Below are 13,760 nucleotides of genomic sequence, written 5' to 3'. Positions count from 1 at the left end.
ACGGACAGGATCTAGGCTTGGGAGAGCCAGATTAGAACACATAATACAAGAGATAAGCGCTTAAGAATGAGCACTATTTGTTATTAACACGTCACATGCATCCTATAGATAGGATACGATTTAATGCGGTCACCTTGCTTTCATGCATTTTGCATCATCGCATAGGACAAAAGTAGAGACTTAGGAATAAGCTCTATGGACACTTTTTCATTCAACACATGCGTCCTATAATTAGGAGTACCACATTTCCATTGGAAAATGACTTTCCGTGTATGGTTGTAGCATGATTGTATGGATTGCGTTGACTAGGGTTGCCCTTGTAATCACTCTTAAGTTCTGCAATGAAAACATCTCCGCATTTTACCTATTTTTCCATACATTTATTTCATGTCAAGGTTTGTCGCATCTCTACCTTTCATGCATACTCTCATTGTGTTGTCTGTTAGATATGAGTAGGAGTAGGATTAATGTAGCAACATCACCTCCATTCTTTTATTCAACCGCCACATGCACAATCACCAAAAACATATAATTATAAGTCCCTGTGTTCGACCTCGGATTATCCGAGAAACTTGCATTCATGTTATACTTGGCGTGAACGCAAGAAAACTTGTGGCAGGACGCATGGTCATCGCATATACTCGTTAACGCATTTTTCATTCCAACACATGACCATCGACGCATGACTATCAACGCATATCTTAGGAACATGCATCGCATACTGCGTCCAAAGAAAGTTGGTTGTCGAGTAAAATTGACTTCCAATTTCCCACCATCACTAGGCCAAGTCAATTTCTTAGGATTCATTATTGGAAAGGATGGGGTGAAAGTTGATGAAGAAAAGGTCAAGGCTATTCGAGAATGGCCAACACCCACCAATGCAACCGATGTGAGAACTTTTCATGGTTTGGCTAGTTTTTATAGGAGGTTTATTAAGGATTTCAGTAGCATAGCCTCACCATTGAATGAACTTGTTAAAAAGAATGTAAAATTTGAATGGAAAGAAAAGCAAGAAAATGCATTCAATGAATTGAAAAATAAATTGACTAATGCACTTTGTCTTGCTTTACCTAACTTTGACCAATCTTTTGAAATTGAATGTGATGCAAGTGGGATAGGGATTGGAGTTTTTTTTATGCATGAAAATAGGTCAGTCATGTTCTTTAGTGAGAAGCTAAATGGAGCACAACTTAGCTACCCCACATATGATAAGGAATTACATACACTTATAAGGGCTTTGCAAGTTTGGCAACATTACTTGTGGCCAAAAGAGTTTGTCATCCACGCGGATCATGAAAGCTTGAAACACATCAAAAGCCAAACAAAGTTGAACAAGAGGCATGCTAAATGGGTAGAGTTCAGTGAGACATTTCCATATGTCATTCATTACAAGAAAGGTAAGGATAATGTAGTGGCTAATGCATTATCAATGAGGTATGCATTGTTTTCTTTCCTTAGTACAAAAATTCTTGGTTTTAAACACATGATTGATTTGTACAAAGTAGAGACATCTGAATTTCATGATATGCATATTCAATATTTAGAAGGGAAAAACGTGCATGATTATATTTTGTTTGATGAAATGCCTTTTAAGAAAGGAAAACTTTGTATTCCTAAGTGTTCCATTCGAGAGTTGCTTGTAAAGGAAGCTCATGGGGGAGGATTAATGGGGCATTTTGGGGAATTTAAAACATATAACATGTTGGCTAAACATTTTTATTGGTTGAAAATGAGAAAGGATATGAATAAAGTGTGCAAACAATGTTTCAAATGTAAGGAGACTAAGTTTAAGACACAACCACATGGTCTTTACAAACCTTTAGATATTTTTAGTGAACCTTGGGTTGACATTAGCATGGATTTTGTTTTAGGACTACTAAAGACTAGGAGACATCATGATAGCATTTTTGTGGTAGTTGATAGGTTTAGTAAAATGGCACATTTCATACCATGTAATAAAACAGATGATGCTACTAACATAGCTAATCTTGGCTTTAAGGAAGTGGTTAGATTGCATGGAATTCCTAAGACCATTGTTAATGATAGAGATGCAAAATTTTTAAGTCATTTTTGGAAAGTTGTATGGGGTAAATTGGGAACTGAGCTTTTGTTTTCAACAACTTGTCACCCACAAAGAGATGGGCAAATTAAGGTGGTTAATAAAACATTAGGAACTTTTTTCAGGTCACTGATGTTTGAAAATCTCAAGTCTTGGGAGGATACTCTACCTTTTTTAGAGTTTGCTTACAATAGAGCAATACATAGCACCACTCATTGTTCACCTTTTGAGGTTGTGTATGACTTTAATCCATTAACTTCTTTAGATCACCCTTTCCACCTAATATGTTTACTAGTGATGCAGTTGTTTCAAGGGCAAAATACATCAAAAATTTGCATAAAGAAGTCAAAGAAATGATTGAAAGAAGAATCAAAAGCTTGTCAATATCAAGAACTAAGGGAGAAAGAAAATTATTTTTAAACCCAGTGATTGGGTTTGGGTTCGGGTTCATCTACGAAAGGAAAGGTTTCCATATCAAAGGATGTCTAAACTTCAACCAAGAGGAGATGGTCCATTTCAAGTAATAGAGCGGATCAATGATAATGCCTACAAATTAGATCTTCGAGGTGAGTACAATGTAAGTTCTACTTTCAATGTGGCTTATTTGACTCATTCTGATGTAGGAAATGAAGATCTTGATTTGAGGACAAATCCTTTTATAGAAAGGGGGATGATGTGAATTCAACCATTGAACCATTGCATGTACCTAAAGGACCAATTACAAGAAGCAAGGCAAAGAAGATTCAAGAGACATTCACACTACATCTTCAAAAACTAACAAATTCACAAGAACTGACAAATAATTTTGAGACCAAAATTTTATATACTATTAATTCAATGAGTCAAGAAGAGAATGACATGAAGATGGCACAAGAAAAGTCCTATATTTTGGAAGATAACGTGGTGGTAAAAAAAAGTATGCAGATTTTGTGAAGAAAATATTGTTAAGTGTGCACTACACGGAGAAATGTGATGACAAATCTTGTCAAACATGCACATCTACTTTATCGCCTTCTGAATGATATATTTAAGGAAATTTGAAGATTTTCTACATTTCTAGTTTTGAATTTTGGCTTATAATTTAGTATGCAATTAAGTTTCAAGTTTCTAGGTGTTATTTTCTACAATTTGCAATTAATTGTATTTGAATGACTTTTGAGTTTCTTGGTCTATCCACGACCATTTGGCCTATAAAATGGCTTGTAATGCTCTTCAAACTCAAATTATCCATAGTAAAAAAACTTGTGCTTATTCAACCTTTGGTGTTTTCTTTTTCTTTCAAATCTTGCTTTAGATTTGATGTTTAAATCAATTCATTGGATTGGTCTTGATCAAGCTAATTCTGGAGTGAGTTGACTTAGGATCTAAGAGTGACCATCATAGATTCTAAGTTTGATCTAAGTTAGCTTCCTTTGTGAGTGTTTGCAAGGATCCTAGAAAGACCTCTAACTTTGCATCCAACAAGCATCGCGGGTGCTTATCACCCACCTGTGAACTCTATAAATAGAGAAGCTCTCCTCATTTGGAGAGGTCAACAATTCTACACTTCAGATGACCTAAAGAGAATTCTCCCAATAATCAGAAGATGCCCAAACTCCTGAAGCTGACTACACTTGAAGACGGGAGTCCTTTGAAGATACAAGCATTCTAACCATACTTGATGACTGAAGTCCTTTGAAGATACAAGCATTCTTTCAAGACTCCAAGCTCAAGAACATCCACATGCTCCGCTTCTATACATCAAGCGTACGCATTCAATTAAGAGAGAATCGGATGATCAAGTACTAGAATTCGAACCACATCGCATCACATCAACATCAACTCAAGTTCAACTCCACAAAACAAGTTTCTCCGGAAGCCTCATACGAACACTAATCCTTCAAGAAGATCAACAAGTGCAAAGGCCGATCATCCAAGAAGACCAACAAGTCCAAAAGTCGACCATCCAAGGAGATCAAGCCCAAAGGCCGATCATCTAAGAATGTCAACAAGTCCAAAGGCCAATCATCCAAAAGAATCATCCAGATTAAATATTAAAGTTTATTTTAAACGCATCAAATAATTATTGTATTGGGGATTGTATTGCTATACTGAAATCAATACAAATACAAAAGTCCAAATTCCACGAATTAAGTTTCTTTGGAAACCTCGTGCGAATAAAAATCTTTTTAAAATAACTTGATTATATATATAACTAAAAAATACATCAAAAACTTATCTTGATTTTATAAAAACGAAAAAAAAAACATAATTACGAAACATGTATGTTTATTTTACCTCAAAGTTCAATTACTGATAATTTAACTAAAAAAACGATAAAAATGTAATTTATTTAAGGATCGTTTTCAAATATAGAAAAATAAATAAAAAAATATTTACAAATATAACAAAATAGCACTACATTGATAGAATATTATTTAAGATTATTTTCAAATATAAAAGAAAAAATAAATAAAAATATTTACAAATATAACAAAATATCACTATAGTTGATAGAATACTATTTTCTATCTATAGTTTAAAAAAAATAGCAATTTTTTCATTGAGAAGGGAGAGTATTTGTTTTTAATTTCCTCTTTTTGTCCTTTAATTAGAGCTCTCTCAAGCCTTGCACAACCAAAATCAAACCATGCATGAAATCCAATCCTTCGTACTCCTCTCCATCCTCTTTTGCTTAATCCGTTACATTTTAACCAAAACCGCCGCCAAGTCCGCCCTCCGCCTTCCTCCCAGTCCCCCATCGCTGCCGCTCATCGGCCATCTCCACCTCCTCTCGCCGGCGCTTTACAACTCCTTCCGCCGTCTCTCCGATCGCTACGGCCCGATCCTTTACCTTCGTCTCGGCGCGTCCCCTTGCCTCGTCGTCTTGTCGGCGCCGATCGCCGCCGAAATCTTCAAGACGCACGACGTCGCTTTCGCCTCCCGTCCACCTCTGGCCTTCCCCGATAAGGTGTACTACGGAAAATCGGGGTTCGTCTCGGCACCGTATGCCGATTACTGGAGGTTCATGAAAAAATCTGCGTGACGGAGCTTCTCAGCCCCCGGCAACTGGAGCGGTCGCAGGGCGTCCGCCGAGAAGAAATCCGGCGGCTTCTGTCGAGAATCGCCGCCCATTCTCGGCTGAAGGAGGCTGTGGATATCGGCGCTGAGCTTATGAGATTGACCAACAATGCCACTTGCAGGTAAGGGGTGAAATGTTGAACGGAAGTTCGTCGTAGGGGTATTTTTGGTATAAAAAAGTACATAGCCTTTTGTGACTAATTTTTTGGAGAAAGAAATAAAACAAAGAAAGTTAAATCATACAAAATACAAAATAAATAGTCGTCCGATTTTTAGTCACAATCAACCAAAAATTTCCAAATAAAATACTGTTTAATTGTAATGTATTTTTCATTCTATTATAATTAATTTTAAATAATTAAAGTTATTTTTCAAATAATTTTTAAAATCACGAAAGTAATTTTTACAATTTCAGAATAACTTACAAACATGACAAAAGTGAGCTGTCAAGAATTCGAATATTTTGATACCTTTGAATTTTTTATTCTATATATATATTAACAATATATGGGATGTGAGAATTCAAACTTTGACTTTGAGATTGGTAATACAAACTCTATATAAGTTGAATTTGACTTTGATAATATAAAATTTTATATATAATTTTAGAAATAAAGGACACATAAAATATTTGATTTAGTCAAGCACGTCCATCTCACGCCTTTTTTATTATTATTGTATTATTGAATATTATTTTAATATTCTAAAAGGTTTGTTTTTGGTTTTTTGTTTTTGTTTTTTTTTTTTTAATTTTACTAACCACTTTGAAAGGGATATTGTTTTTAGAGAAAAATATTTTGAATATAAGGTATATATATTTTTTCAATTGGATGAAGTGTGAAGTTGCGTCACTTAGAAATTTCGCGTGATTAGTAATTAATTAATGATGTACTCAAAAGAAAAAGATAAAGAATGCTTCAGGAAAAAGAAAAAAGAGTAGGATTTAATCAAGTATTTTCAAATACAATTTCTAACACACCATAATAAATAAATAATGTTTTCGGAAAATAAATTTTATTTTTCTAAGATTTTTTTAAAGAATATGGTGGGAAGATTTCAAAGTTAGACTCCTTCAAAAACTTCAAAACTTTATGTTTATGTTCGAAAATTTATATTTGAAAAATTATTATAATTTAAACAATAAGGATTGAGACTTGAGAGTATAAATCAATGAGTTTTAAAATAGACTATTGTGATACTTGCTACATTACATTTTTTTTCTAATAAAAGCACATATATATCATTATATTCTTAAGGTTAACTTACAAATTTTAGTGGCTAAACTTCTATATTTTAAATTTTAATGAATTTATTTGATACAAAACTGAACGTTAGAGTTTCAGCAGACAAAGAAGATGATTCTTTAATCGTTGAGTTAGGTAGCTAGGCATCTATGACAAATCATTAATGTTCATATTATCTAAAGTATGTTAAAAAATTAAACACTTTTGTTCCCAAAACTTTCATCAATGTAGCAATTTAGTTCATAAACTTTAATTTGTAACAATTTGATTCCATGAATAATTTTGTGAATCGTAAAAATTTAATCCTTAAACTTTAGCCAATAATATTTTTGTTCTTGTACTTTCAAATATACAATCTACCATGAAAAATTTTATCAAAATTAAAGTGTAATTTTTATCTGTGACAACTTAATGTTTCTCGCTTATAGACACATTTGGTCCATATACAATCACACACAGTCATATTATTCACAACAAATAGTAAATTGCTACACAAATTTCAAATACAAGAATTAATTGTAACATAAAGTTGAGAGAACACGAGGAACTAGAATATTGAGAGTGATTTTGAAATGATTAAAATTATTCCAAAATATATTTTTAGTCCTTCAAAATTAATTTAATATTTGAATGGGATGGTTGCAAATAAGCAATCAAGCACAAAATATTAACAAATATAGCACAAAATATTAGCTGATATAACACAATGTAAAAGAATTTGCAAATATGACAAAATTTAGATTTAGCTCTCGTAGTCTATCGGTGATCAACCATATCGCTGAAAGGAGTCTATCAATATATATTTTATCACTAATAGAAGTCTATCAACGATAATGCCCATCACTAATAGATTTTAGTATATTTGCAATTCATTAAAAATGTCCCTATATACTATATACTTAATTATTATTCCTAAAAGTGATATCCATTGTAAGTACCCTATTTGAATTTACATATTTTCATACGTCAAAGATTTAGAATCACTAAAAGCATGTTTCATAGCGATTTTGAAAATAGTAAAAATAATTTTAACGATTTACTCTCAAATATGATAAATGGTGATTAAGATTATAACAGTTTTAAAATCATATGCCCAAATATGCCCCTAAAGTGGAAGATATTGTGATACCTTTTAACACTATGTGATTTGTAGGATGGTAATGAGCACAACATGCTCTGGAGAAAAGAATGAGACGGAAAGAATAAGGTATTTAGTTAAGGAAGAAATGGAGGTACTGGCAAAGTTATGCTTTGGGGATGTATTGGGGCCATTCAAAATTTTGGGATTCTTGCTTTATGGGAAGAGGGCTCTTGACCTTGGCAGAAGCTTTGATGAACTATTCGAGAAGATCTTGAAGAAACATGAAGAGGATCGACGCAATAATAATCAAGCTCAGGATTTGATGGGTATTCTCTTGGGAATTCACCAAGATCATACTGCTGCAGTTAACATCACAAGAACCCATATCAAAGCATTTATTATAGTAAGAAATTCCATCCTCTAATCTCTAACCCTTTTTGGTCCAATATGTAATGTCTTAATTAGTTGATCGACGATGTTTAAGTAAGGCAAGAATTTATTTAGGATGGTTCAATTTGGCCGGTCTTTCTTAGTTATTTTAACCTGTGTTGAGGTTGGAAAGAATTAGGATAATTTACAAGTCAAGTTCTTGAAAAGTTGTTTAATGAGGTCTTTAAACTTTCAATTTTATGCCTAAAAGGTCTTTTGACCTGTTCTACAATTTTTTAAAAGATGTGGACACAGTGGACACAAATGAAACTATAGAGTCCTATTAGACATAAATTTGAAATTTATATCTATTAGTCAATTTACTTTTAAGAAGATTGAATATGCCAAAGCCCTATTAGACACAAAATTGAAAATTAAGATCTCGTTTGATAACCATTTCGTTTTTTATTTTTTTTGTTTCTGAAAATTAAACTCATTTCCTTTCAGTTTCTTATAATGATTTGCATCTTTCTTATAAGTTAAAACTTCTTTTTTTAGTTTCAAAATTTGGTTTAGTTTTTTAAAACCGTTAGTAAAAATCAGAGACAATCGCAGGAAATTTAGAGGTTGAAAGAATGGTTATAGGCTTAATTTAAATAAAAAAAAAAAAAAAAAAAAAAAAAAAAAAAAAAAAAAGGAAAAAAACCTTAAAAAAACTAAAAAAATTAAAAAAAAAAGGATTAAATAAACCCAAGGAGGCTTAAGAGATCTATTAAACACGAGATTCAAAGCTCACGGACTTATTAAACACTCTTAAAGTTTAGGTACCAAATAGACATAAACTTTAAAGATCGATAGACCAAACTTGCAACTTAACCGAGGGGGGTTATTACTTCGTGTGTTGTCTGCTCATTGTAAAAAAACAGGATCTATTCATGGCTGGTACAGATACTTCATCAGTAGCCATCCAATGGGGATTAGCTGAACTAATCAACCATCCTGAAATGTTGAAAAGGGTTAGAAAGGAGATAGAATCAGTGGTTGGAACATCAGGAAGACTTGTTGAAGAAGAAGACATTCCTCAACTCCCTTATTTGCAAGCTGTTGTGAAGGAAACTTTGAGGCTCTACCCACCAGTACCAGTCGCAATAAGAGAATCTCGTCAAAGTTGCAAAATTGGAGGCTATGACGTGCCACCAAAAACAACCGTGGCAATCAATCTCTTTGCAATTATGAGAGACCCTCAATTGTGGAGTGAACCTAACAAATTTCGTCCCGAGAGGTTTTTGGCTTCGTCGTCGAAACAAGAACAAATCGAGACCAACAAGGGACAAAGTTTCGACTTCATTCCATTCGGAGGAGGAAGGAGAGCGTGCCCGGACGCAACCTTCGCATTTAGCATGCTGAATACAACAATGGCTACCCTGGTACAGTGCTTTGATTGGAAGATGGTTGGAGATGGGAAAGAAACTAAGATTGGTATGCAACCAGGACAAGGGTTGACTTTAGGAATGGCCAAGTCTCTCTTGCTTGTTCCTGTGTTACATTTTGATCCTTTTGGTGCTTCTATGTAAACAGTACATGATCAAAGGCTTGATTGTCAATTTCATTTCAAGTTCATAATAATAATAATAGCATGTAATACTATTATATGGACAAAGAGTATCAAAATTATTCAATATGAACATTAAAACAATCACTCCCATCCCTCTACCGCTCTTATTTGTATTATTCACTATAGTTTAAGAGCAATTCTTCATCCATCAAATTTCTTGTGTGATTTAATCTAAACTTACATTCCAATTAATGGGGCTTAGTAATATAGAATTAAAATCTATCCAAAGTTGCATAAAGAGTCAAATCCCACATTGAATCTGAAAATCTATACCCATTTCCCATACGTGGGGTGGGGGGTCAGTTAGCCTAGTATACCATTTCTGAAATTCGGTCATCTCCCATATTTATGTTGAAAGGTTTAGAGACAGGATCACAGGAAGATAAGAATGACAATGTGAAGCTTTTACTCAACCAAAATGAGCATTATGTTGGTGATAAAACCTCTAAACAAAAAGCTTAGAGCAGAGGAACTATTTACCTTTTATGATCAAAAGTATGAATTACACTAGTCTCCTGAAAGACCAAAATTAAAGATTAGATAGATATCTGCTTCCCCCATTCTTCTTCTTTTGCTCTTCTGGGGACCAGGGTGGTTGTGTTTGTGTGGGCTGTAAAACGGACAAATTCATTTGAAAATCTTGTGAAACCAAGGAAGAATGCTCTGTTAACTTCTGCAACAACCAGAACTTGTAGGTTGAGGCTCTTGTCCACGGACAACAAGTTTTGTTCCTTTGAGGAGTGATGAGCTTCCTCCGGAATCTTCCTCATTTGCAATCAGTGCCTTCCTGCTAATAACTCGGTAAATTTCTGTCAGTATGGTATTGAATGCCGTCTCTACATTAGTTGCCTCGAGCGCTGACGTTTCCATAAAAAACAGATTCTCCATTTGAGCAAACTCTTTTGCGTCTTCTGTAGGCACAACACGAAGAGAACCTAGATCAGACTTGTTTCCTATAAGCATGATAACGATATTCTTGTCTGCATGGCCACGCAGTTCCTCTAACCACCTAGCTATATGATCGAATGACTGACGCTTCGTCATGTCGTAAACCAGCATTGCCCCCACGGCACCTCTGTAATATGCACTTGTCACTGCTCGATACCTGAAAACCATCACTAATAAGTAAAAAAGAAAAAAAAAATCTACAGCCTTTTAAGAGAAAGTTCATTAACATTGGAAAGAAAGTTTGAACAATCCACAGAGAAACCAGAGAATAACTGTCCACAATAGCGAAGTTACAAATCACTCTCATCTGGAACATAGTATGTTCTGGATATATGTTTCAAAATAATATCATGACTTGATTGCTCTTAGCATATATTCATGTAAACCATCGGCATTCAGGCTATGTTAAGAGGCCTCAAACATCATGTTAGACAGGTGACCTTTCGAACTATAATCATCATCACAATAAGAGAGCATAACTAAACCTTTAAAAGTCACATACTTCTCTGCACCCAGTAGCAATTCTCCTTGGAACTCAAGGGAAACTGTTGTACCGTAGAACAGATTGTGTTCCAGTAAAGGACGTGCACTCGGTAACAATTTTGAATTTTCTGATTCGATTCACGATATACTGATTGGTTCTAATAACTTTATACTATGTATGGCTATGGAAAATTAAAATACATAAGTCAAACATCGACAGTATGAACCCCAACCCAAGGGATTGAACATTGGTGATAAAGAAATTGTAATAAATTAAGTGATTATAAATTTATAAGGTCCTTAAGGTCACACATTTACAAGTTTCCTAGGTCATGCAATAGTCCCTGCTGCTGATCACAAGCCGGTAGCTTCCAAGCTTAATGTTCAACCGTTCATTATAAGAACCACGGTTATAAAGGAGGATTTTCTTTATGAGAATGAAGGTGATTCTGAATTGGATACAGATTGTTACTTATCAGGTCCATAGTGCTTATGATTCGGTGACAATATATATACATTTCAACCGATCTATATAAAGCCCATTATTCCAACATGTAGCAGGGGCAGGGGAGGGGGAAAACAGAGAAGTATACACAAGCAGCAAGAGTCAGAAACAAGAAGTTACAAACAGATGTTTCCACGGTTAAAAGAATATCATCAGTTCTACTTATTGCACAGTATCAGAAGATAAATAAATCACAAGTTGAAGTAAGATTAATTGTATAGATAAATCATCAACGTGAACATTCTTAAAACCAACAGTATGAAGAAAGATCTTCACAAAAACATAAAGGATAACTAAAATTAGGTGCATTACGATCATCTGAAAAGAAAATTAGCTAAACCCATTATTAGGTTGAAGATTTACAATAAACTAACACATCGTCGAAATAAGTCCAATATCGTTAAAGAAGGCAGTATCACTAACACATCTTCCATGCCGATATCAATCTTAAACATCGAAAGTCTGGGAAAAAAAACTAGTTAAACACATAGCAAAAGTCTTTTTATTAAAAATCCTAATTAATTCAGTATCGTTGAGAAAAGCAAAAGAAAAGAAAAGAAAAGGAAAAACCCTAAAGAAACATGGCGGTTTTATACCTCTCCTGCCCAGCAGTATCCCATATCTGCGCCTTGATAGCTTTCTGGTCAATGACAAGCGTCTTGGTCTGGAATTCAACCCCAATTGTAGCCTTGGAATCCAAACTAAACTCATTCCTAGCAAAACGAGAAAGGAGTTGCGATTTCCCGACCGCAGAATCCCCGATCAAGACGACTTTGAATACATAATCAATCTTCTGATTGAAATTGGATTGCAAATTAGACATCTCTGAAGCGGGAAAAAGAAATATGAATCCACCTCAAATGAATGAAAGGGGGGGAAATGGAAGGAACACCAAGCGATCGATCGAGAGGAGGAAGAATCAATCGATCGCTTGATGCGATTAGAAGGGGGAATTTGGTGTTAGAAGTAAGGGGTTGAGAAGAACATGAAAAGAAATGGGGGAATGAGAATGGGGGGAAAGGGGTTTAGCGAAGAATTGAAAGGAAATAGGAAGAAGCGAAGGGAAGGCGTTTTGACATGGAAGAGGAAAGCAGAAGGAAAAAGAGAGAGAGAGCAGCCACGACTTTTGTTGAAACGCTTCCCTTTTTAACGGTTCTTCTTCTTCCTTTCTCTTTCTTTCTTTGTTCGTTTTAGAACGGTCAACATGGACGTATATTTTCTTGATAATTATAGATATTGAAAAAAGATAAAGATTTTCCCCCTTTTTTTATATATATTTTTTTAATAAATGAAGGATTATCCACTCTTAATTATTCATACTATTTCTCGCGCACTATTAATGAAGGTTTAGAACGATAAGAATGAGTAGGAGTGCGACTGAGAGCGAGGAGAAGTGTGAACACGAGGGAGTTCAAGGAAGGGATGAGAAGCGCATGGGAGAGAGGAAGAGCTCCAACGTGTAAAAATACTGTTGCATAGATGGCCTTAATTTCTCATTGAAATTATGAGGGGCCACATTCTGACAATAATAAGATATAGTCATACTTCTTTGTTTTCAAAACTTATGACAAACGACATTACAATTGCAAAATTAAAGTCAACTGTAAAAATTATAAAAAATATATATATATATTCAAAGAGGCTAAAAAAATTAAGAAATTATTGGAGGAGATCGCTCCAATGTGCTAGAGTTTGCATAATTAGATTTATAAGAGAAAATATGAAGGAAAAACTTTAAATTTTAGATTCTTAGCCTTGTAGTTTTTTAAATCCATACGATTATTAAGTAGTGGACCTTACTCAATTATTTTGCAAAATGAATGTGTTCGATAGTTCAATGTAGTTGAATGTAGAAGAAATCAATCAAATAATGTGATATAATAATGAAGAAGATAGTGGAAGGCAATTTTTACACCAATGGGTCTTAGCCGTAATGTGGTACTAGACTACTAGTAATCATATTGAATAACTATTTTTAATAAATAAAAAAAAAAAAAACTAGGTTTGGTGTCATCAATTTTTATTTTAAACTTTTAATTTTATCTCGAATCATAGATTAAGATAAATGTTGCAATCTCTACTTTATTATAGGATTTCATTCAAAGGAGAAAAACATATTCAATAAATCATAAAATATGTTCCACTAATACAAAATTGATGAGATTCTAGAAAACGACATTGGAGTTTGATATTTTTCAAAATTTATAAGTTTTGAAAGATCATATCAATGTTCATACTAAAAAATCAACAATCGAGTATAATTAATGTAAAGTTGACTTTATTGAATCGGTAAGTTTTGGAAAAATTTTATATCGACTTTTTTTTTTAATTAGAAGGTGGATGTAGCATAATTAGGTAAAAAATAAAATTAATTACAATCATCGGAATATAAAATT

At 33.8% G+C, this 13,760-nt stretch overlaps 1 protein-coding gene and 1 pseudogene across 2 annotated transcripts; one reads left to right on the top strand and one right to left on the bottom strand.

Moving 5' to 3' along the window:
* The first annotated feature begins 4,615 nt into the window (after positions 1-4,615).
* LOC120090695 (cytochrome P450 705A22 pseudogene) lies at positions 4,616-9,387 on the top strand (annotated as a pseudogene).
* RABA4C (RAB GTPase homolog A4C) lies at positions 8,543-12,565 on the bottom strand. Of its 2 annotated transcripts, XR_005485845.2 has the most exons (3): positions 11,961-12,499; positions 9,909-10,533; positions 8,543-9,379 (listed from the first exon to the last, which is right to left on the bottom strand). XR_005485845.2 is itself a non-coding variant. In XM_039049974.2 (2 exons), the coding sequence occupies exons 1-2, from the start codon at positions 12,185-12,187 to the stop codon at positions 10,095-10,097; spliced, it is 666 nt and encodes a 221-aa protein (XP_038905902.1). In that variant the 5' UTR covers positions 12,188-12,565; the 3' UTR covers positions 9,812-10,094. The 2 variants fall into 2 exon arrangements, 1 of the variants encoding a protein (XP_038905902.1); XM_039049974.2 differs by lacking the exon at positions 8,543-9,379 and having other exon boundaries at positions 9,812-10,533; positions 11,961-12,565.
* Positions 12,566-13,760: the final 1,195 nt, after the last annotated feature.

Source organism: Benincasa hispida, chromosome 11 (genome assembly GCF_027475165.1).
Source record: "Benincasa hispida cultivar pf3 chromosome 11, pf3_genome.v1.1, whole genome shotgun sequence".
Classification (NCBI taxonomy): domain Eukaryota; kingdom Viridiplantae; phylum Streptophyta; class Magnoliopsida; order Cucurbitales; family Cucurbitaceae; genus Benincasa; species Benincasa hispida.
This window is presented reverse-complemented; position numbering and strand designations above follow the sequence as displayed.

Excerpts from the sequence above, each read along its gene's own strand:
- RABA4C (XM_039049974.2), bottom strand. The coding sequence starts at position 12,187 with ATGTCTAATTTGCAATCCAATTTCAATCAGAAGATTGATTATGTATTC. Across the intron at positions 10,534-11,960 it reads GATACTGCTGGGCAGGAGAG|GTATCGAGCAGTGACAAGTG; the intron begins GTATAAAACCGC and ends GATGGTTTTCAG.